At 48.1% G+C, this 18,657-nt stretch overlaps 2 protein-coding genes across 3 annotated transcripts in view; one reads left to right on the top strand and one right to left on the bottom strand.

Annotated features, from left to right (window-relative positions):
* Positions 1–3,437, top strand: part of LOC122368439 — a 56,343-nt gene extending 52,906 nt beyond the window's left edge. For both annotated transcript variants that reach the window (XM_043342367.1, XM_043342368.1), the window contains exons 8-9: positions 1,857–1,982; positions 2,153–3,437. In XM_043342367.1, coding sequence (XP_043198302.1) covers positions 1,857–1,982; positions 2,153–2,350 — 324 coding nt within the window. In that variant the 3' untranslated portion in view covers positions 2,351–3,437. The remainder of the gene's footprint in view (positions 1–1,856; positions 1,983–2,152) is intronic.
* Positions 3,438–4,756: 1,319 nt separating this feature from the next.
* On the bottom strand, positions 4,757–17,932 carry LOC122368438 (eukaryotic translation initiation factor 2D-like). Its single transcript, XM_043342366.1, has 6 exons — positions 17,865–17,932; positions 16,166–16,225; positions 14,251–15,558; positions 13,717–13,930; positions 12,107–12,284; positions 4,757–4,945 (listed from the first exon to the last, which is right to left on the bottom strand). Exons 2-6 carry the CDS (start codon positions 16,219–16,221, stop codon positions 4,887–4,889), a joined length of 1,815 nt encoding a protein of 604 aa, XP_043198301.1. The 5' UTR covers positions 16,222–16,225; positions 17,865–17,932; the 3' UTR covers positions 4,757–4,886.
* Between the last annotated feature and the right edge of the window lie 725 nt (positions 17,933–18,657).

The following is an 18,657-nucleotide window of genomic DNA, read 5'->3' as shown; positions in this document are numbered from 1 at the left end:
GAAAAGACAGCCAGATAAGAATGTCGCAAGCACACAGAGAGCGAAGCTCCAGAAACAAAACAGGAGGCATCATGGGGTACTAGGCCAATCGACTGAGTAGGTAGAAGCGGCAGCGGTCGCCAAAAGTGATCAGTGTGTGGGTTAACTGTTTGTGCTGTGCAAAATTGAACGAGTCAGTGCGCCGATGTGTTGTATTTAGTTTCCGCAGCCACAGACGCTGACATTACGAAGAAAGACTTCAGCTCAGCCGGTGACAAATTGAAGAAGGCAAAGTTGAGATTTGTCCGATTAGCTATGCGTAGCATGGTCGGTTCAGTGAATAATGCTGCTTCGATGCTACTCTGATTTCTGAAGATAGTTGATGCTTCAAGATGCTCATATTCGAAAAGAGATTGAACTGAAAGAAGATTGAAGAACCTGAAATGTCGATCCCATCAAAAGCCGAGACAAGAATCCCGATCAGTGCGAAATCTAGTAAAACAAGATTGCCCAAAGCCGACGTAAAATCCGCATCACCAAAGCCCACCAATCCATCTAACCAACTTCCCTTCCCATCATCCACCGGCCGTCCCGTCCTCCACCCGCGCGCCGCCCTCCACCTACGCCTCATTTGCCACGAGCTCCACCAGTGCAGTGTTCGCGCGTCTGACCATCTGCAGAGAGTTGAACACGATGTGTGCACGTGATGAAACGCCGGCTGAAGCACTTCGGGGAGGATCTGGCCACATTTGACGAGCAGCTGACACTTCTTACGTCTCAGATGGCTGAGGTTGAGGAGGTCGATAGAGCTTGAGGACTGAGTTGAGATCTGGTGATCCACCCGATAAACGGTTCATTATATCAGACGTTTCACGCGACTGCATGCCAGAAGACCAGCCCAGGTAACGGGAAAAGCGCAAATATAACCATTAATGCAATAAGATTCTTCGTGACAGGTCGAAGTCCACATCATTTTCACATGCGAAAAATGTTGCGAGATAAGATCTAAGCTTCTCCAAGCCATTCATGCATGGAAACCCTCCCGGCAGCACTCACCCCGAGAGCTTCCTTTCAATTAAAACTCATTCTCGCTCCGTCGCGCGGCCTTTTCACGCTGCCAGCCTTTGAAGCCCGACTCCCAGAGGCGCCTGGAGCCAATGGTCGCGGAGCACAAAAAGGCCCAGCCGGCGACGGGCGGACAATGGGCCGCTGGAGCCCGCGGCGCCTCCGAGAGACCGACGGGCCGGTCCCAGTCCGTATGGCTGGACTCAGTTAGACCGTTTAAACCGCTACAGTGTAGATATATTTTTGACGGTAGAAGAAACCGTTCAACGAATAAGCGAAAATGCATGGAAGAAATGTAGTGCAGAAGTGATTCAATTTGTGATTCTTGTTATTTTTATGCTGCAAAATTTGGTACCTATACCAGCACAGGACAAACTGCATTAACGCTTCAACTAAATGAAAATGACTGCACCACGCCCGTCTGGGCGTTGTCTGGTTGTAAATCACCGCACTGATTTATGATTTGTTTTCGTCCTGTCACCTGAGTTAGCTTGTATTGTCACCAGCCCGTGTTGTGAACCAAACGCCTAATGTTCGAGCAGCTAGCCTATCTCGGCGAGAATCTTAACGACCCGCCGGGTAACAGCCCGAGACCTTGAATTCGCATCTCATTCGTTACCTGCCTACACCATAAATTACGCTTACAGTCGTACCGCGGCGCTGGCACAATGCCCCCACTTGCGACTTCTCTATAACTCAGTATGGTGACCTGTGGCCCCTAACTCACACCGGTGACCTCTTTGCGACCCGGTATGGCGACCTGTGACCTCTCTGTGACCCAGTGTGTTGACCTGTGACCTCGCCCGCTGCAGGTGCAGGAGATGGTTGAAGAGTCGGCGGCCGGCTGCAAGTGTCGCACCAACTGTATGGCTGAAGTACAGCTCAGACGGGTGGCAGAGGGGCAGTACAACGTCGCAGGACGCACCGTTTTCATACGGGTCAGTAACGTGCGATTTTCACCGAGTTGCGGTGTAACATTGCCTCCAAAAAAAATTACTATACTGTCTAAGCTGCGCTAACAAAATAGTTTGAACTGTGAAGGGCAAAGTCATCACGACTGCAATTTATTTCGAAGCCAATCTTGCTGACCGTCCGTCCCCTTCCACAGCTGCTGAAGGGCCGCCACGTGATGGTTCGCGTGGGCGGCGGCTGGGACACTCTGGAGCACTTCCTGAGCCGACACGACCCGTGTCAGTCGGCCACGCTGCCAGGCTCGCTGGCCACCGGTGACAGCGACACCACCGAGATGTTCCTGCGCCTGCCAGCCACGCCGCGCACCCGCTGCCAGGTGCCCTCCAACGGCTGAACGGACGGCTGGGCGGGAGGTCCACGACACGGGTGTGATCAATGCGGCCCGGCCAGCGGCCGAGGTGGCCGCCGCGCCGGTGGACAATATTCTCAGCAGCCAATTCCAGTAGAGTTCCGTAGAGAGCGCATAGCTGAACGCTCTCCGGTTGTGACAATCTTGTGGCGGGCGGTGCTGTGCGCTGGGACACGGTGAACCGTGAGCCCGAAGCGCGAAGTTACCGGGTGGGCTGCTGGCAGGCGGCCGCAGCTGACGTTAAATCGAGCAGGGCTCAAAAGCAGACCATGGCCAATAGCTTGCGAATCTCGGACACACCATTGTGCATATTTAGCTCCTTATAGTGAATCTTCAGTGCTTCGAAAGCGCAGTAATAAACCTATAAAATATTGCCCTTGCGTCGGTCGTCGGCGCTGCGCATCCTCCCAAGAAACCTACTTAGTGACGGCCATCTATAGGAATACTGCCGCGCGTCTGTTTCCCCAAGCCACAGGAGAGGCCCACCCAGAACGACGTGATAGTGATACCAGCCACGAGCGTGAACGGTGCAATCTTCGGCGCGCAGGTGCGCCGAGCTTGTCTCTCCTGCGCCAAGCGCCCGCCGCGCCGTACATAGCTTGTCAAGATGCCATATAGGTGTGTTATGTTGCTCGCCGCCCCTTCAGGCGGAATCAGTTGGTTGTTCTTTTGTCAGGGTAGGTCAGGAGACCGACGCTCTTAGCTGCGCGTCATAATTCGCGCAGGACAGGCACGAATGCGCAGGTATGAGTGCGCAGAGTGAGAGAGTTGAGTTTTCAAAGTGAGTTGAGTTTGAAGCGAATGTTTGAGACGGTTGTGGAGAGCGGTAAGGGTGTTGAATGTTGATGTTGACTCCTTTGCAGCTAATAGGACGAGTTTAGGCCGGGGCCAGGCAGCGTCCCAGGAAGTCGTACGTACTCGCTATACATTGCTGTTGTTTGTAATGCCATTTGAGGGACGGGAGGGATGTCGATGGGTCGTTTGAAGCGCATACATTCGCAGAAACATGCCGCATTTGTTTATATTCGGAAGGTTTAACTACTTGTACAATAAATAATACGTTTCTGATGCATTATTGTTTGTGAGTGACGGGCTGAATCGGTGATAGCTACACATACGGCGAAGAAATTGAGTGTTAACCACAGCTGAATTGAAATGAAAAACCATTTCCGCCAGACTAGGACAAGGAGAAAAAGAAGAATGTCGCTGGATGGAACAAAGGGATGAAACGTCGCAGCCTGAAATGAATTTTTCCTGACTAATATGCTATAGAAAAGCCGCGAGATTCTTTTGCGACGAAATGAACCAAGATAACTAGAACATAATGAAATGAACGGCAATTCACGAGAGACACAAAAGAAAAATCAAAAGGAACACAGCAAAATATGCAGCATTCCGACGAAAATTCGTTGCTGTTTTGACTGCACTGCCTTCATCGCCTGCCAGCATCCGATCTCGTCTAAATAGCGTTTTCCAGCGATATCAGACTGCGATAGAATCCGAACATACCCAATGTAATCGTCGGCATTGGACCCACATAATAACCCGCATTGTTATGACTACCCCTGTGACCTACATGCGACCTACTGGCGAATGAGGGTTACAAACAGACATATGTGACAACTTCCGCGTAAGTCCAGGAGCCCGCACTAAGTCCACAGGAATCCATAGAACGCGCTGAGTCCGCAAGAACCCATAGAACCCCGTGGGTCACACTGATTAGCGACAACCCCCACACAATAACAAATGATGCCGCACAATATCCTAATTGACATCAGATGAAAACGCAATGCAACGGAGGCGGAGTGCCTATCTCACTAGGCCCTTCAATCAACACGACTGGTTGACAGATGAGAGTGCTGCGACAGAGCAGAGGAGGGGACACAGAGGAGGGGAGAATCGAGGGCGACAGATGCAGACGCCGACGTCGCAGATCCCGTCAGACAGTAAATGTCGAGTAGGGAAGGAGATGAGATATCGTCCAGTCGCGGCGCGGGCTACTCGCCATTCCGCGGAATTGGCAGTAGTTGAGCAAGCGAAGCCCACGTGGTAAGAGCTCTCTCGTCCTGATAAAAGCTTGCAAAGTGTCGTTATTTGTTCCAAAAGAGACATTTTGACTGTGGAAGTGGAAAATCGAAATGGCGAATATGTGTTCTTGAAGGTCAAATGAGCACGTGGAGTTACCAGCCAATACATGCTTAGATGCATCGAATTACAAAAAAACGGCGACACAAAAACATCTACGGGTCATTAGCGTATGTACATGAAGAATTAAAGAGAACGTGTGTGGGCTTGTGGCACTGAAGTGCCTCGGTGTAAGTTACGGACAACGACTAGCCCACAATCCTCTTCTTGTCTTCATTGCATTACTTTGTAGCGTAAAGGATGGCAAAGCAGCACATATATTTACTGTATTGTCACGTTTAAAACCAGCGGTGCCTTTACATTTCCCGTATAAGAAAAATATCACAAGGGTCCACGTCAACAACAAAACAAGTTGAAAGCCGTTCCTCGAAACGATTCATTTCTTAGGCGCCTTTTCCAGTCCTTTTATATACTTCTTTGGCACTTTGTAGTCCTCTGCAAAAGAAATACACTTTTCTCAGCAATACTTCTGCAGAAAAGTAACCAGATACAAAACATTACTGGAATGCAGACAAGAAATGCAAATACTAGGTCGTTCAATAAGTAAGGTAAAATCACTTGTATTTCAGTCCACCTTTGGGGCAACAACACAAAACTAGCATCATATGTTCATTGAAATCTCGTCTACAAATTGGCTATAAGCATTTGCTAGCAGGTCTCTCCGGCCAGCCTCCCCAGCCTTCGGAACTTGAACCTACATCCAATCACCGTTCAGGCGCACGCGCTTATCCCAGCACTCCACCCAGCGTTGAAATCCTGCTTGGAAAACTCCTTATTGCTATTCCAAAGCTATGTCTTGATTATTTTCTTGATTGCCTGATCAGTTGGGATTCAAAAGTACACACAGGGTCCAAACAAGTTGAAGTGGGACGGCGCCAGATCACGGCTGTACTGTACTTCAGCTTTCATGTACCGCTAAAGCAAAGCCGATGCCACACATGATGCCTCGTTGGGCGTCCTTCTGTTGTTCAGTGAGCTCTCTTTGTATTTACCTCGTGAAGACCTTAGCATATGATCTGATGATGCCTAGAACTGTTTCGACATAACACTTCACTCTGTTAATCAATGAAAGCAGTCACGCAGATGCTTTGGGTCTCCATAATCAGCTCCCCAACTTTACAGATTGTGATAAATCCAGAGAGGCCTGCGGGCACAAGTCTACCTGTTCTGTAACTTCGTCTCTTACACTGCTGTGTAAGTGTTCTTGTTGAAATTGTCGTACCAACTGTTCACCAGCAAGCATTGCTAATGGCAAGAGCGTCATCAGGGTCAACTCAATCGTTTTGAGGTGAATTTTGGCTCGCCTGACAAGACGGGGATTTTTAGAACGGACCTTTGCTGCATCAATGTTTTCATACCGACCGTGTTCGGACAGTGAGCCAAACTCCTAAAAACAGTTTGGCGGGCTGTGTAGAAAATTTTTCAAAGATTCAGACGGTATATTCGATTTTACTTGAATTCCTCATATAATTGATGTATGGCACATTTTACCATGTAACGGAAGTTGGCACAGATTCAGCACAGGTTCAGCACAGCACAGATTCGGTAGGGGGAAAAAAGGCTCCGGTAGAGGGAAACCTTTATGACCCGTTTTCCCCTAGAAATGACGTCACAAGGAGGTAAAAATGGGTATCAATCGAAAGCTCTCGTTTACCCAGACACAGTCCTGCAGGAAAATTTCACTTTTCCCCCATAGGAAAGTTTGTACGGGAAAATCAAAATTTTGGGTCAATGGGGGGTCCCCCCCGATTTCGTTCAAAATCGGCACACAGGTGCCCCACCACCAGCCGAGAAACTTTCCCCAAAATGGTCCCCGTTGCATTGACGTTTAAGGCCCGTAAAGCCCCCTAGACTCGTAAAATATCCGTAAAATCGCCTTTGTACGGACAAAAAAGTGGTGCTATGGCAAAAATGGGTATCAATCGAAAGCTCTCGTTTACCCAGACACAGTCCTGCCGGAAAAATTCACTTTTTCCCCATAGGAAAGTTTGTACGGGAAAATCAAAATTTTGGGTCAATGGGGGGTCCCCCCCGATTTCGTTCAAAATCGGCACACAGGTGCCCCACCACCAGCCGAGAAACTTTCCCCAAAACGGTCCCCGTTGCATTGACGTTTAAGGCCCGTAAAGCCCCCTAGACTCGTAAAATATCCGTAAAATCGCCTTTGTACGGACAAAAAAGTGGTGCTATGGTAAAAATGGGTATCAGTCGAAAGCTCTCGTTTACCCAGACACAGTCCTGCAGGAAAATTTCACTTTTTCTCCATAGGAAAGTTTGTACGGGAAAATCAAAATTTTGGGTCAATGGGGGGTCCCCCCCGATTTCGTTCAAAATCGGCACACAGGTGCCCCACCACCAGCCGAGAAACTTTCCCCAAAACGGTCCCCGTTGCATTGACGTTTAAGGCCCGTAAACCCCCTAGACTCGTAAAATATCCGTAAAATCGCCTTTGTACGGACAAAAAAGTGGTGCTATGGTAAAAATGGGTATCAATCGAAAGCTCTCGTTTACCCAGACACAGTCCTGCAGGAAAATTTCACTTTTTCCCCATAGGAAAGTTTGTACGGGAAAATCAAAATTTTGGGTCAATGGGGGGTCCCCCCCGATTTCGTTCAAAATCGGCACACAGTTGCCCCACCACCAGCCGAGAAACTTTCCCCAAAACGGTCCCCGTTGCATTGACGTTTAAGGCCCGTAAAGCCCCCTAGACTCGTAAAATATCCGTAAAATCGCCTTTGTACGGACAAAAAAGTGGTGCTATGGTAAAAATGGGTATCAATCGAAAGCTCTCGTTTACCCAGACACAGTCCTGCAGGAAAATTTCACTTTTTCCCCATTACCCATTGACCCAAAATTTTGATTTTCCGTACAAACTTTCCTATGGGGAAAAGTGAAATTTTCCTGCAGGACTGTGTCTGGGTAAATGAGAGCTTTCGATTGATACCCATTTTTACCATAGCACCACTTTTTTGTCCGTACAAAGGCGATTTTACGGATATTTTACGAGTCTAGGGGGCTTTACGGGCCTTAAACGTCAATGCAACGGGGACTGTTTTGGGGAAAGTTTCTCGGCTGGTGGTGGGGCACCTGTGTGCCGATTTTGAACGAAATCGGGGGGGACCCCCCATTGACCCAAAATTTTGATTTTCCCGTACAAACTTTCCTATGGGGAAAAAGTGAATTTTTCCTGCAGGACTGTGTCTGGGTAAACGAGAGCTTTCGATTGATACCCATTTTTACCATAGCACCACTTTTTTGTCCGTACAAAGGCGATTTTACGGATATTTTAGGAGTCTAGGGGGCTTTACGGGCCTTAAACGTCAATGCAACGGGGACCGTTTTGGGGAAAGTTTCTCGGCTGGTGGTGGGGCACCTGTGTGCCGATTTTGAACGAAATCGGGGGGACCCCCCCATTGACCCAAAATTTTGATTTTCCCGTACAAACTTTCCTATGGGGAAAAAGTGAATTTTTCCTGCAGGACTGTGTCTGGGTAAACGAGAGCTTTCGATTGATACCCATTTTTACCATAGCACCACTTTTTTGTCCGTACAAAAGCGATTTTACGGATATTTTACGAGTCTAGGGGGCTTTACGGGCCTTAAACGTCAATGCAACGGGGACCGTTTTGGGGAAAGTTTCTCGGCTGGTGGTGGGGCACCTGTGTGCCGATTTTGAACGAAATCGGGGGGGACCCCCATTGACCCAAAATTTTGATTTTCCCGTACAAACTTTCCTATGGGGAAAAAGTGAAATTTTCCTGCAGGACTGTGTCTGGGTAAACGAGAGCTTTCGATTGATACCCATTTTTACCATAGCACCACTTTTTTGTCCGTACAAAGGCGATTTTACGGATATTTTACGAGTCTAGGGGGCTTTACGGGCCTTAAACGTCAATGCAACGGGACCGTTTTGGGGAAAGTTTCTCGGCTGGTGGTGGGGCACCTGTGTGCCGATTTTGAACGAAATCGGGGGGGGGGGACCCCCATTGACCCAAAATTTTGATTTTCCCGTACAAACTTTCCTATGGGGAAAAAGTGAAATTTTCCTGCAGGACTGTGTCTGGGTAAACGAGAGCTTTCGATTGATACCCATTTTTACCATAGCACCACTTTTTTGTCCGTACAAAGGCGATTTTACGGATATTTTACGAGTCTAGGGGGCTTTACGGGCCTTAAACGTCAATGCAACGGGGACCGTTTTGGGGAAAGTTTCTCGGCTGGTGGTGGGGCACCTGTGTGCCGATTTTGAACGAAATCGGGGGGGACCCCCCATTGACCCAAAATTTTGATTTTCCCGTACAAACTTTCCTATGGGGAAAAAGTGAAATTTTCCTGCAGGACTGTGTCTGGGTAAACGAGAGCTTTCGATTGATACCCATTTTTACCATAGCACCACTTTTTTGTCCGTACAAAGGCGATTTTACGGATATTTTACGAGTCTAGGGGGCTTTACGGGCCTTAAACGTCAATGCAACGGGGACCGTTTTGGGGAAAGTTTCTCGGCTGGTGGTGGGGCACCTGTGTGCCGATTTTGAACGAAATCGGGGGGGACCCCCCATTGACCCAAAATTTTGATTTTCCCGTACAAACTTTCCTATGGGGAAAAAGTGAAATTTTCCTGCAGGACTGTGTCTGGGTAAACGAGAGCTTTCGATTGATACCCATTTTTACCATAGCACCACTTTTTTGTCCGTACAAAGGCGATTTTACGGATATTTTACGAGTCTAGGGGGCTTTACGGGCCTTAAACGTCAATGCAACGGGGACCGTTTTGGGGAAAGTTTCTCGGCTGGTGGTGGGGCACCTGTGTGCCGATTTTGAACGAAATCGGCGGGGACCCCCCATTGACCCAAAATTTTGATTTTCCCGTACAAACTTTCCTATGGGGAAAAAGTGAATTTTTCCTGCAGGACTGTGTCTGGGTAAACGAGGGCTTTCGATTGATACCCATTTTTACCATAGCACCACTTTTTTGTCCGTACAAAGGCGATTTTACGGATATTTTACGAGTCTAGGGGGCTTTACGGGCCTTAAACGTCAATGCAACGGGGACCGTTTTGGGGAAAGTTTCTCGGCTGGTGGTGGGGCACCTGTGTGCCGATTTTGAACGAAATCGGGGGGGACCCCCCATTGACCCAAAATTTTGATTTTCCCGTACAAACTTTCCTATGGAGAAAAAGTGAAATTTTCCTGCAGGACTGTGTCTGGGTAAACGAGAGCTTTCGATTGATACCCATTTTTACCATAGCACCACTTTTTTGTCCGTACAAAGGCGATTTTACGGATATTTTACGAGTCTAGGGGGTTTTACGGGCCTTAAACGTCAATGCAACGGGGACCGTTTTGGGGAAAGTTTCTCGGCTGGTGGTGGGGCACCTGTGTGCCGATTTTGAACGAAATCGGGGGGACCCCCCATTGACCCAAAATTTTGATTTTCCCGTACAAACTTTCCTATGGGGAAAAAGTGAATTTTTCCTGCAGGACTGTGTCTGGGTAAACGAGAGCTTTCGATTGATACCCATTTTTACCATAGCACCACTTTTTTGTCCGTACAAAGGCGATTTTACGGATATTTTAGGAGTCTAGGGGGCTTTACGGGCCTTAAAGGTCAATGCAACGGGGACCGTTTTGGGGAAAGTTTCTCGGCTGGTGGTGGGGCACCTGTGTGCCGATTTTGAACGAAATCGGGGGGACCCCCCATTGACCCAAAATTTTGATTTTCCCGTACAAACTTTCCTATGGGGAAAAAGTGAAATTTTCCTGCAGGACTGTGTCTGGGTAAACGAGAGCTTTCGATTGATACCCATTTTTACCATAGCACCACTTTTTTGTCCGTACAAAGGCGATTTTACGGATATTTTACGAGTCTAGGGGGCTTTACGGGCCTTAAACGTCAATGCAACGGGGACCGTTTTGGGGAAAGTTTCTCGGCTGGTGGTGGGGCACCTGTGTGCCGATTTTGAACGAAATCGGGGGGGACCCCCCATTGACCCAAAATTTTGATTTTCCCGTACAAACTTTCCTATGGGGAAAAAGTGAATTTTTCCTGCAGGACTGTGTCTGGGTAAACGAGAGCTTTCGATTGATACCCATTTTTACCATAGCACCACTTTTTTGTCCGTACAAAGGCGATTTTACGGATATTTTACGAGTCTAGGGGGCTTTACGGGCCTTAAACGTCAATGCAACGGGGACCGTTTTGGGGAAAGTTTCTCGGCTGGTGGTGGGGCACCTGTGTGCCGATTTTGAACGAAATCGGGGGGGACCCCCCATTGACCCAAAATTTTGATTTTCCCGTACAAACTTTCCTATGGGGAAAAAGTGAAATTTTCCTGCAGGACTGTGTCTGGGTAAACGAGAGCTTTCGATTGATACCCATTTTTACCTCCTTGTGACGTCATTTCTAGGGGAAAACGGGTCATAAAGGTTTCCCTCTACCGGAGCCTTTTTTCCCCCTACCGAATCTGTGCTGTGCTGAACCTGTGCTGAATCTGTGCCAACTTCCGTTACATCATTTTACCTTACTTATTGAACGACCTAGTAAATGGCTTTATACAGTCAATTCAATAGTTGTTTCATATTTGTAACTGGGTTATTCACAAATTTAACAATCTAAATAGTTAATGCTTCTGTCAACCGCGTTGTCTTTGGAGTACTGCTAAGATGGGAGAGTTACATTGCACTTCTTTAATGATTTCCAAGAAGGAGAAAGACAACACTTAGAGCGCCCATCCACAATTACCGGACAAGGCCCGACGGAAAAGCAAAGCCAACGCCTATCGGGCCTCGCACCTTGTATACCCATGTGGGACTTCGATTCCAGACCAAGCACAAGTAGGAACCACACCAGCATGCAGCGAAGTTAGTCGCGAAGTTAGTCGCTCTACTAAAACCTGAATGCCAAAATGCCGGGATGCAATTCAGCCCCAAGCATGGGACGCTAAGTCATGCAATAATCCAGCCACCTCGAGTTGCTGCAGTCGTCAGTCATCCGATCAGATTACGTCCCGCTACTGAGATGATCCATGACACATTCATGTGGGATCCAGGCAGCTGAGAATAGCGATGTAGTTCCCATGTATCGCAAACATCCACGGAAACGGATCAGGAGCCTGTGATTGATCGGAAATGCGGCCCAGCAAGAAGCGTGTCCACAAAAAGCGACATGATTGGAGCAAAAACACCTAAGGTTGAGTGCGACGAATAGCGAAGAAGTGATTCATCAAGGCCATTTAACGCCCATTGTCTGTTAGTACAAACCATGCGGGATAAAAAAACGCGTGGTAGTTAGTAACCATCCTCACAAAGACTATCACGCACACAACAGGGTAGTAGTTTACCAGGATCAGAGTAAGCACAATCAACAGGGAAAGTGGTTGAAAAAAATACATAGTCCGGGTCTAATGGAAAAAATAGAAGATCGTCCTGTGTGGCTTTGAAAGGAAACATTCCACAATACTCTTGTTCATGCGACATGCAATAAAGCAAATGTCATCCTTCATGAGCTGAACACACCAAAAATCCCGAAACACCACTCGCCACTCGAAGCCCGCATGCATTACCTCCACTCCCTGAGCCCCGTCGGCCGTCACCTACCTTGGAGCAGTTTTCCGATGAATCGGATCTGGTTGCCCTGTACCATGACCTGGCTGGTGCCGGGCGGCCGGTTGGGCGCCTCTCCTACGCTGGTGCTGGCCGCCACACCGACCTGACAGCGGTGAGCGAACTCGGCAGGGTCGATACCGAACACGGGCAGGTTCAGCACCATCGTGATCTGACGGAAACGAAGGGCAGATGGGGTCAGAGGTATAATGGGGCGGTCAAATGGTAGAGGGACGGGATTAAAGAGATGAGGGGTCAGACAACGGAGGAAGACGGTGAGAAGGGTGGGGAAAGAGAGGGAAGGTGGGAGGAGAGAGATCGTGAGAAAGGGGAGAAAGAGAACTCGAGCCAGTGAAAGAAAGGACAGAATTGATGTGAAGACGGAGCCACTCATTGCACGCTGCACCAATGACAGCCCGTCATCATTGTCGCTGCAGCACCCACGCACTCGCTATAGCCATAAGTATCCGAAATGGAGCCACATTTGTTTATGGAGGTCCATCGGGTCAAAATGGAACTGCGTCTCATCTCCACTGGCCCCATCCGATGATATAAACGGGTCACTAGCGCCCACACGGTCGTAAAAAGCTCCGCCTCGGGCCATTGTCGCCAATAGGTTTGCAACGATCAATGGGCTGGACGCCGTCACCGCTGAGGGTAGACGGACCGCTACAGACGCACCTCGGCGGTCCTCAAACCAACGGGGGTTCGTGCACCACGCACCCCCGTCTGAGTTGTGAGCAGTGCGCCGTGCAGCTGATTAATGGTGGCGCTGTGCGTGCAGCGTGTGTGCAGAGCCTCGCACGGCAGTGTAGGTCGCATACTAATCGAGGCACTGAGACAGAAACATAAATACCACGTGGCTAGTGGAATGGTAAGCAGGAATACCGCGACAGTGGAGTCTGTGCTGTCGGCGTAAAACATGCAGAGGCTGATTTAAAGCCAAAGCCTTAGGTCAGTGTTTTGTTTAGCCTAACTACAAGCAGGACGATAATATGGTGTTAAAACTATGCAGTGGCTACACTATGCGTTTCCTGCGTGCGTTTTTTGCGAGTTTGCATGATTTGCGGAACATCGTTCTAGAAAGAAACGACATTACGTTTTTGCTATATGTTTTTCATATAAACTTTTAATTAACATAAACGTTTTATTAACTTTTATATAAATATTAAAGAAGTTTAATTAATAATAACCCTTTTTCTAGAACGATATTACGCAAATCCCGCAAACACGCAAAAAACGCACACAGAAAACGCATAGTGTGGCCAGGCCTTTAGGGTTTCATAAATTTTGTTAGAAAGTGTGTGCCATAAGATCCCCAGCACTTCATTTTGGTCAAGTTATAGCGATGTATCGCTAGTTATAGCATAAAAATCAATGTCACTGTGAGTAGGGCCGGCGCCATCTGATTCTATAATCAACCAGTTACCACCAGTGTCATCTACAGTCTACATACACTCTGCAGTCTAGGCAGCCTTCCACATTAATTCGCAAATGTAGCGGCAAACGAAACGAACATCACATGACCTAATTGCCAGTGGCCCATTGATGGCTTTATGCCATTCCGATAGCACATGTTGTGCCTGACAAGACAGCCATCTCACCTTTTTATTTCCCGACCGTGTCGCCGTGTTGAGCTCCACACTGGGCACAGCTCCTTTCTTCACCACCGGCGGCTCTCCCTTGAACAACACCACGTGGCCGGGCGACATGCGCTGCATACAGCGCTGGTGCAGCTCGTCCCAGCGCAGCGATTCCACCAGACCCTCCGACTTGTTGGTCAGACAAGAGGCCAGCGTCGGGTCCAGCTGTACCAAGCTGTCGGTGGGGAGATAAACAGTCAGCAGAAATACAGGAACATTGAGTCAGACGGAACACATCTTCTCATCAGCGAAATCTCCCCCTTCGGCTGTATACTACTCGCTATAGATCTCGACTTTTACTAGATGGACGGTCGGCTTTGAGACGAAGACTCAGGAATTCACGCAAATAATTCACAACAAAAACAAACGCCTTGAGAAATGGCTTAGCATTTCAATAGATACACACGTAAGGTTATCAACATTGAGTGATCAGAATGACACTTCTTTGACATGAATTAGTGAAACTTTTAAGTCAGCGACTGGCCGAGTACTCACGTTTTATTGTTCTGATTCTGCAGCTCCTTGTTCTTGACGTACTGCGTCAGATGTTTCCGGACCTCCTGCGCAGACAGCGGAGTGCCCTTGGCGATCTTCAGTTCCTTAAACACGGCCGCCACGTTGCCGCTGACAATGTACAGCTCCTCCACCCGCTCAATAGCCTTGGACCTGCTGGGGCCGGCCGAATCCGGCTCCGGCTCCGGCGACTCGTCCCGGCAAATCTCCTGTACCTTGTAGGAGCGGATCTCCGGGTGATCCAACCGTACCGAGACGATACTCTGCACTCCTTTAGAAAGTTCCTTCACCTGCACCAGACCGTCCTTTTGCATCTTCTCTAGGAACTTGGAGATCTTCTTGTAGGACGACTTTTTGACGTCGAGTGGCCGTTGACTGTTGGGCTGCATGTGTTGCGCGTAGAAGTTTGATACGAGCACGGGAAGTTCGATCCGTTTGGCAGTGGTGCGCCACGCCTGTCGGAAGGCGTCGTACAAGAGGTCGTCCATACTGGCAGGCGTCGGCGGCTCCGGGGCGGGCTCGGGCTCGGCGGGGACCGGCGGGTTCTCGTCATCGTCCTCCACACGGAGGTTCTGGAAGCTGAGCGTCGTCCCCTCCGCGTCATCCCCCTCCACAGGTCCGTCCCCAGCCTCCCCCGCGTCCGCCAGCCCGTCCCCAGCCGCTGTGGTGTCTCCAGTCCCATCCTCACCGTCCACCGTGCCCCCGTCCACCTTCTCACCCTCTGCGTCATCTCCCCACTCCTCCTCGGGCTCCCCGCCGGGCGCGCCCAACTCGGGCGGCTGTCTGCGAGTGCCCATCTCCCAGAGTAGGTCCCCCACCACATGCACCATCAGCACCGCCTTTCCCCTGCCGCCGGACATGTACAGGTCCTGGCTGTCGCGCGCCGCCCAGCCCACTGCCACCGGCGCGCGGTTTATCTCAGTGTTCACGGCCACCGGCTGTCCCTTATCGAGTTTCCCGAACGCCCGCGCTCCGCAGTCCTTCTCTCGGACGATGACGCCCGGTAGCATGAGGTCGGCGCCGCCGCGCAGCTTCTGCACGACCGGAGCGTACGTGGTGAAGGCATAGAGCAGGTCCGGGTGGCGCCACAGTGTGTAGACAGTGGGCATCAGGCGGCCGCCGATGTCCAGCAGCACCGGGTCCCGGCCGGTGAGGTAGCAGACTACCGAGTCGCCCCCGTGGGTCACCAGACGTGACACGGAGACCTCCTCCTTGGTGGGGATCAGCTCTGCACAGGCCTCTGTGGTGAGAACAGGGAAGGCAGCTGCTATCTGACTCCTCAGCTTCTTCCTGATGGAAAGAAAATTTCATGTTAAAAATTAACTGTTTAGTTATTCTGCTAGCATCATTTAGTAGGGAACAATGAATGAATTGTCATTTACTCATTCCTCCTAACAGCAACCAGTTCTACCTTGCCACATGACATTGTCAGATGATACCTATGAACAGTACCACACTGCTATATTATTAAAGGCAATGGTGAAAATGATGAATGATGAATAATCAGGTCTCCCACTCACTGACCACAGCACTAGTGGCTACCACCTAAATAGTCAAAGCTGCTGATCTGTGATCACCTCTCAGAATGAAATCAAAAATAACAATTTATCAATAAGAAACTATAGCTATACCTAACAAAAGATGAACATATTTCTATAATTTACCAAAAAAATGTTCATTCAAGCCTATTGTCCCCCTAAAATGGAATGCTTACTTGATACTTCTGCCTTTCAGTCAACAGCTAAATAATCTAAGAAGCCATATTTGTGGAGTCGTGGACACTCAAAGTTGTTTCGAAAGATCCAGTCAAATTTAACCAGTGGATGAATAATTTATTTAAGAATCACTGAGAATGGTGGGTAGTTATGTTTTATATGTCTTGTCCCAAAATACTAACCTGTCAGATCCCTTGATCTGTGAGTTGGATTTTACTCTGAATGGCTTGAGGAACATCTTGCTGAAAAAGTGAGATACACAGTTAATCCAAACTTGAACTACAGAATGGTTACATCTGCATAATCATTACAGGCCAGACACAATTTTTCATGTTGATTGAACACAAACATAATGGATATAAGCATCACATATCATTCTCCACTGACATAGTTACACTGGTATCATTATTGTTTGACTCTAAAGCAATAGGTATTTTCAATTTGGTTAAATTTTGGGTAAAACAAAAATAAAACTTCATAAGCAATCAAGGGTTGGAATTTCACTTTTTTGTTCTGGTAGTGGAGTACAAAATTTTTGGTCCAGTGGAGTACAACTGTACAGCGTTGGGGTGGTCAATTGCGTCTGCATAGTGTTTTTGGTATTAGTAAGTCTGGCGTCCCACGAAGATACACCTCTCAGGCCCATGTCACTAATACTAATACTAATACCAGGCCCATGTCACTCCACTTTTGATGACATCATAAGGGGGCCTCAGGACAATTAATGGCGTGGTGCGCCACAATCGCTCCCAAGCTACTTACCAACAGCTGCCATTTTTGAAAATATTATTTTGAAATAAAGTTTCAAGTAATGAAAATATTGTAATAAAGTTGTAACTTAAATCTATACCGTATCTAAAAACTTACTGAAAAATGATTTATCCATAGTAAAAAATATAAGCTCGATGCGTTTTTACGTTGCTTTCCTGCTGCTGCAGAGGGTTTTTAAATCGTCTATATCTTCAAAACCGGCCATTTCTTAGCATATTGCTGCTCTTTTTTGTCGCTGGAAAATTAGTTGAGCTTTCCATTGACATCAACGGCTGAGCGGTATGTGCAGAGTGCCATCAATAATCTTCAAATGAAGTTAGTCATTTTTACGTTGCAAAGGAATGGAGTACCCCTTGCGAGCATCAGGGGTGACGTCACTCAGGATCTGTCTCTGATTGGTCGACGGGGGAGTGACTGTACCTTCTATAGATGGCCTTGACTAATACCGTGTTTTTTTGTGCAGTGTGTTTCTATGTACCTATGCATGTAGAATTGGAAGCATGTGCATAAACAATACAGTGTGGAAAACAATGTTTATCGAGTGACGCAGCAAGACGATTGACTAGAACTTTTTGTTGAGAGTGGCAAGTATTATGTGATCGTAATTGAGTGGTTAGTGGTCACTGGTCATAGTAAGGATTAGGTTAGCAGCTAGAAGTAGGGACGAGAGTCAGGAACCAAAAATTGGTGCTCTCGTATGCACCAGGAAGTTCCTGGTCCACCAAAATTCCTGGCGCATCCTGATACCAGAAAACGGCAACTTTTCCAACCTTGCAATGACTGAGTCACACCTTGCTGTTGCCTGTTGCAATTACAATTTCATGCATCAAGCAATACTTGAAAATCAAAGGAAACAAAACGGTTTTCAGGTTGGAAAAGCATCCAATATTATATAAGTAATAAAAATCGAATTTATATTAGGATATCAATATCAATATTGCTAAAACGGGCCCCACGGTTCACTGCTCAACAGGCTCAACTTGACATTCTGGAATCTGGACTTGGACTCTTTCATGAGTTTCAATAGTCACAGAATTACAGCTCAGCTCATTAACAAGATGCCACGAATATGAAGACTATGGAAAATTAATAAATTAAATTAATCATCACCTTATATGAAGGAAATAATCACAAACGAGCACACAAATTTTACACTGTCAGTTAGAAATGGCGCAATCGTAACTCCTGCGTGGGAAATGGAACAAGCATTTTATATGCCTTATTTTGCTGCTAAAATGATTCATAACATCACTGTCTAACAAAAAAGCCATCAATCCTCACTCAAACGGGTCATTGATGATAATGATAACTATGAGTGGGCCTAAGCACTTTCGGCTACAACTCAATTTCACATACCTATTCAAGCAAAGTTGCTGCTAATCCCACGGAAATGCAGCTCTCTTTTTCCAGTGACTGGTGTCAAGCGGCACAGCATACATTTAGGCGTTTGCTACTACTGCCATCTAGCGACAGACGCGAGATTCTTGCACTGAATCAATCGTTCGGCCCTTCCGGGGTGGATTTTTCACAACTATTCCTTACCGGACAAACCCAGCTGCACCCAGAGTATCCTGCACCTTCCCTTACACTAGCGTTTCCTGGCTGACCGTCACTCGCACCAGACAACCGGTGCCCGGTGGGTGTAGTCTGCTTGGACTTCACCCTCTGTGGGTGAGCGTTTCGAGTGGCAGGACGGGCTGTTCCATTGGGACATTCCGTCCCACTGGGCAAGCCACCGGGACGCTTTCTACCAGTGCCGCGCTGACGATGATCCGCTCAAGTCCCATATCTTCGCAGTATCCCACCATCACATATGTATATTCCGTGACAAAGCTCTGCAGAAGCCCTTTTGGGCCGAAAGAGCATGGTCCCGGAGAGCCTACGGTATGCATAACAAAAGAGA

This window comes from Amphibalanus amphitrite, unplaced genomic scaffold, assembly GCF_019059575.1.
Source record: "Amphibalanus amphitrite isolate SeventyFive unplaced genomic scaffold, NRLGWU_Aamphi_draft 000947F_arrow, whole genome shotgun sequence".
Taxonomy (NCBI): Eukaryota; Metazoa; Arthropoda; class Thecostraca; order Balanomorpha; family Balanidae; genus Amphibalanus; species Amphibalanus amphitrite.
This window is presented reverse-complemented; position numbering and strand designations above follow the sequence as displayed.

Coding starts and splice junctions, on each gene's coding strand:
- LOC122368438 (XM_043342366.1), bottom strand. CDS start 16,221: ATGTTCCTCAAGCCATTCAGAGTAAAATCCAACTCACAGATCAAGGGA. Junction 12,285..13,716: donor CACGGTCGGGAAATAAAAAG/GTGAGATGGCTG, acceptor CGTTTCCGTCAG/ATCACGATGGTGCTGAACCT. Junction 4,946..12,106: donor CATCGGAAAACTGCTCCAAG/GTAGGTGACGGC, acceptor TTTCTTTTGCAG/AGGACTACAAAGTGCCAAAG.